At 39.8% G+C, this 5537-nt stretch overlaps 1 protein-coding gene across 1 annotated transcript; it reads right to left on the bottom strand.

Moving 5' to 3' along the window:
• Window positions 1-366: 366 nt before the first annotated feature.
• On the bottom strand, window positions 367-5260 carry LOC108117094. Its single transcript, XM_017229293.2, is given in 11 exon segments — window positions 367-567; window positions 722-853; window positions 911-1000; window positions 1002-1284; window positions 1432-1659; window positions 1713-1893; window positions 1955-2087; window positions 3688-4067; window positions 4710-4863; window positions 4936-5153; window positions 5209-5260. Coding segments are annotated over 11 exon segments (2052 nt in total).
• Window positions 5261-5537: the final 277 nt, after the last annotated feature.

Raw genomic sequence — 5537 nt, 5'->3', positions numbered from 1 at the left:
TTAGAAAAGTTTCAGCTAGGATAACTTAGTCTAAGTGACTAATAGCCCTAGTAAATATTAAGAGAAAAAACAACAAAACTTATAAGGCCTGTAGTTCCTCACTAATTATTTACTAAAAACGCCTTTTTATTCTTTCTAAAATGTATCTTTACTATTTTATGTGGTTAAGAAAATATGTTTCCTTAACGTTTCCCCGAGTGTATCCCACACTTTAGCTCCACAGTCATGTGGGGTTTTTGTGGCTTTTGCGTGTCGTGCAGCATGCGATTTAGATGTTTGCTGCGACACGTGCGCTCAAAACCTAAAAGGATGAAGTAGGTCACTCTCCACTGTGCTGCACAAACGGGCATCATTTTAATAGCCAAATTATTTGCTTATATCCATTCTATGGATCAGCAATTCCATCACCAGGGCACATAAAGCGAAGGTGAAGCCAAAGGCCAGAACAAACAGCGCCCCGGCTATGTTATTTACATCCAATGCCTGTGGGGCTCCCTTGACCTTGTGCCCATTTGCTAAATCCATCAGCACTTCCTGTTTCTTTTTGTCCATATACTTTTCAATGAACTAGGAATTGAAAGGAGATTTTATATTGCAATGAATGGGAATGAAAGTAACATAATAAGCGATGTATCTTAATAGTAAGATTATAATTCGACTTAATTTATCATTTTATCTTATCATTCAACATTTTTACATAAGGACTTCCTTCCATGCTTACCTCCAATTCCCAGTGGTAATATAGACCTGTTTCCTGACACGTCCGAATATGTCTGTTCAACTCAGGCATCAAGATCCAACCTCGTATCGAAACAGCTCTCGTATAATCAAAATACAAATCATCATGCAAGACCTACCGAAACAAATATTTGTTTAACTAATTTTAAAAATAAGGAAACCTAAAACATACAATTCGATTTTCCAGAGCCTCTGTTGACACATAGTCGCCAACAGAAAGGGAACCCGAAGACAATCTTTCAATACCAAATCCATAGTTTGGGCATAAAACTGACGTTGGACAAGTAGCTATAGTCATGCACCTCAAAGTTTCTGGCCAGAATTTGTTCCGTCTCCAGATCTGTACTCTGGATCGTGTGCACCCAAATAATGGAGGGAGCTGCCCATTTCCAATCCGACTGTGCCCACTTTTCGATCGTATCCACTGGAGCGGAGAAGAAGGGGAACGTTAGCATAGACTTAAGCTGGCCACTGTAAATATTTTCCAGAGTGATTGTGGCACACAAAAGAGTGGCCAGGAAAAAGCGAGGTGCAAATCTGTCAAAGCTGAAAGGCATACATTTTATTAGAGTAAATGGTAAGACCTTTTTACAGTTAAGATGAGTCTAAACTAATGTCAAAGTATATTAAATGAAAAATTTAAAAACAATGATATTTATATCCTAAGGAGACCACATTTAAAGTTTAACTAACCTTAGGGGAGCAGATGGCTGCTGTATAAAAAGAGCAAAAATGTCCAACATGGATTTCTCAAGTTTTCTGCCATGATGAAATTTCAACTCTTTGGAAGAAAACCCCAAACAATAACTGATGTATTTCATAAAGTACAGAAAGGTACCGCAAATCACTAAGGTTGACATCAGCATCAGCCAAGTGAGGTCATTGAAGGGCATAATATTGGTGCGCCAACTTGGTAAGGGACTGAAAGTAAAGGTTAAAGATTATTTACTTCGTAAAACTAAATTAAAACTCACGCTGGGGCAGGACCCAGTATGGTTACTGAAGATCGAGCTATGGTATGGGAGGTCTCCGTGATTCCATCATACCAATTGTAGATGCAGCCAATGGCCATCTCCACACGCTGCTCATAGATGTCCCCAAGCATTCCATCGCTCGATTCATTATCGTAGATTCCACCCCAGTTATCAGCGCCATCTGAAGGGAAACCGAAACCGATTTTTATAAGTTTTTAATTAATTTTCCAATGTTAGCTTACAGGCCTCCACTCTCAGGTGACAATTGTGCACCTGGCAGAAGGTCTTCATCACATTGGCCTCGGCGCCGTCAAAAGTAACCGAAAGTTTGGTCTTTTGCGGATGGATGGGATCTACATCGCCCTTGCCAGGGGCCTGCATTGGGTTAAGGCTTAATATGATTAACTATGTGCTGGTAATTCAAGTGTCTTTGCTAATTTCGTTAATGGTGTTGTTTGGAAACACGCCCCTACCCACACCATCACCATTACCAACACTCTCTCTCACACACCAATCGGAACACAAAGTAACATTCAAATGGACATCGACACTTGGCTCGTCGGGCGGCAATTAAATGGAAACACGTAATTTAAATCAATGTTGGTCCTGTGCAGGATCCAAAGCCAAGCCCCAAACAAAACCACATTCACATGCTTGTGGCTGTGTGAGTTCCTGTTTGTATGTGTGGTGTGGGCTGGTATTTGTGTTAGTATTTGGCTCTGGGTGTGCGTGTGTTTACAAATGTGCAAATGTCCTTAAGGCAAACAATTGAGTGCGAACAAAACTTTTGCCAAATGACAACAAAAGCACGTTTTTTTGCGTCTATTGTGTGGTTACAATGGGATGAAAAGGATTTTAATACAGACAGAATAAATGAACTAATTAATGGTACTGTTGATATTATTGAAACCTTTCTGAGGGTATTATAACTTTGAGTTGAAAATTGTCAGTGAAGATGACATGATCTTCTTGATTGGTATCACAACTACGCCAGAAATAATTTTCATTAAATAATATCAACAAAAAATTTCAATCAAACACTTTAAGAAATATTACTTATTATAGTTTTGTAAGTTTTTTCAGTCCATAGTACAAAAATGTAAGAGGACAAATCATGTAGACGAGTCCTGACAACTCCCACCAGTGATTGCCGTGGACTGGGCACCGCAGAACAACATGTGCTTACATTTTAGTTGCCGAAATCGTTGCCCACAACGACAACAAAGCCAAATAACTAAGCACCCACACCCACAACACTACTACCACCACCAAACACACACAAACACCAAAAATCCAACAAACATACATACATACTACACACAGATATGTATTTCGGCCAAAGGACCAACCACTGGACATTTATTCATGATGAGTTCGCACACTGAGCCCGGACTAATGCAAAGACAACGATGTGAATGAGCCTGATGAAGATGAGGAGTCCTCAACATTCTGGGTGGTGTGATGGGTGGAAGAGGGGAACAAGGACGACCAATTGGCTTTGCTTAATGTTGGCGTGCAAATCTCTGGCATTTGTGCAAAGCCGGCTGGCTATCAGAAAGGCACAGAACAAAAAACTGGACAATTTTTTGTCAAGAAATATGGATTATACTCTGGAGTCTGAAATCTATTTAGCTTTGTGATTTCCGTTGTAAACAAGTGAACTTAGAGGTACGAAATAGTCTTATAACGATTATTAAGTAATTTTCATTTTACTAAGTCAATAACAGAAGAGAAATAAATTACTTATGAGTGACAATTTGTGACTACATTTTGTGGGGAAATCAATCTTCACGTCAGCAAACGCCAACGCGTCAAAGAAAATATCACCAAAAAAATAAAACTTTTCTGAAGAAATATTAAAGTTTGATAAACAAATTTTTTATAATGAAAATCAAAGTTTTTTTTGAATATTTTTTCTCAGTGCCAGAACGGCAACAACAAACGATAAATATAAACTTAACCGGCAATTACTTACCACATAATTAGTAATCGTATATGGGACATAAGTAATGGAGCCAACGAGCAGGCTGCGGCGCTGCAGATTGAGCAGCTTGTTGGGATAAAGTTCGACCCGGTTGGCAAAAGTTTCGTTCGGCAAGAATGCGTCCAGGAGCAGGGCATCCAAATTACCAAAGGCACCGACAAACTTTTGTGTCCACAGCTCGAAATTGATGTCGCGGTGGGGCGAAGTGGTTGTTGTCCCTGTACCTTGTCCTCGGGCCACACCATCACCCTTGTTTCCCATGTTTACCGATGCGCCCTCTTTGCGCTTAGGTTTTGGTTGGGGTCCTTTTTTTGGTCCTGCTCCTGGCAGAGACTCGGTTCCAGGTCGCACCATCAGATGGTGGGGATAAACTAAAGCGCATTACAGCGATTTTTGGTTGTTGGACAAAAAGAAACAACAATAGGGAAGGGGATATAAAAAACACGGGCTTTATTGAAAAATCTAGAGATATCGACCAAGAATTACCCAATTATTAGGTTATACCTTAAATGAGAAGTTTTTTAACACAAAAAGAGCAAAAATATTTTTAAAAATAAATTCATAATAAGTATATGCTTTTGAAGTTGTAAGTACAGGGTATATGACAACTGAGTCACTCACCAAAAAAAAAGAGAATCAACAAAAATCAGAGGAAGGAAAACCAAGTCCAAAAAAAGCCCAAGTTTACAATTGAACAAGACGCTGTCGAGCGTTGAAATTATTGGCAAGTGCTAAAGTTTGATCAACTGGCCATGAATGTCCTGCGGCTGTTTCCACAACCATGTTTACGCGGGAATCCCCTCGTGTTGGTTGCGCCCAAAAGGAAACTTTTCCAGTTTGGATTGTTTTGCCACGCCCACCCCCAGGGATGTGGCAAGAAGTCACCGCTTAAGCTAATAAATTGATGCTGACTGGGTTGGATGGAATCGGATTGCAACAAGACAGGAACACTCAATGGAAATGGGGTTGTCTATCCAAAGTGGCTTCATTAGCAACTACAATCCTGTACTCACACTGCAGTATTTCCATGGCCAGCAATTCCGCGGGGCTTTCGTCCTCGCACAGAAACAAGTATCGCTTATCCTTGAGACGCACATTGGCATTCCGAGTGGCAAAATAGCGGGCGTGAAGAAAAAGGTTTGTCTTTGACAAAATGGTAATAAATCCCTAGAAATAAAAATAAAAAAAACAATAAAAGCATTTATTTATTAATTAAGGAGTTATAGAGAAACAACAAACTTCTGTAACGCTGCTATTTAGAGCTCCCATAACTTGATCCTCCAGGGCTTCCACATCCTTTAATAAAGCCACATTAATCCATTGAAGCCTAATGGGCTGACTTAAGTCTCGAAGAACCGATTCCAAAGCACTTAAATAATCCAGTTGAAGAGGAGTCGTGGATCCGGAATTGTTGAAGACAATCAATATTGATGAAAATCCAGAAAAGTGTGGAACAACTATAGAGGAACTAGCTTAAGTTGGCTAAGAAGAGATAAGGCCAATTTTCATTACCTAAGAGCCGAAGCAATTGGCTTAAATGCATCACCAACGGTTGCAGCAACATCTCGTCCGCCTTTTGATTTCATTTTCCATGAATCCAGATTTTATAGGACTGGCATTTAATAACTCTGCTTCGATTGGCTGGCAAATTGATTTTAACTCGAACAGTAATTGAAAACCTCCGGCAAGTCCTATCATCACAAACTGGAAATGGGCATTATTTGCCCAGACATTAGCCTAATGAAACGCACACAGCATATTACGATATTTGCATAATTCAGTAAACAAACAAGAACATAACAAAAAGTGCCTCGGGTAAATCAAGCGGAAACCCTTAGTTT

The sequence above is a fragment of the Drosophila eugracilis genome, unplaced genomic scaffold (genome assembly GCF_018153835.1).
Source record: "Drosophila eugracilis isolate 14026-0451.02 unplaced genomic scaffold, ASM1815383v1 contig_440, whole genome shotgun sequence".
Classification (NCBI taxonomy): Eukaryota; Metazoa; Arthropoda; class Insecta; order Diptera; family Drosophilidae; genus Drosophila; species Drosophila eugracilis.
Note: the sequence above shows the minus strand (reverse complement) of the source record. Positions and strands in the feature narration are given on the sequence as shown.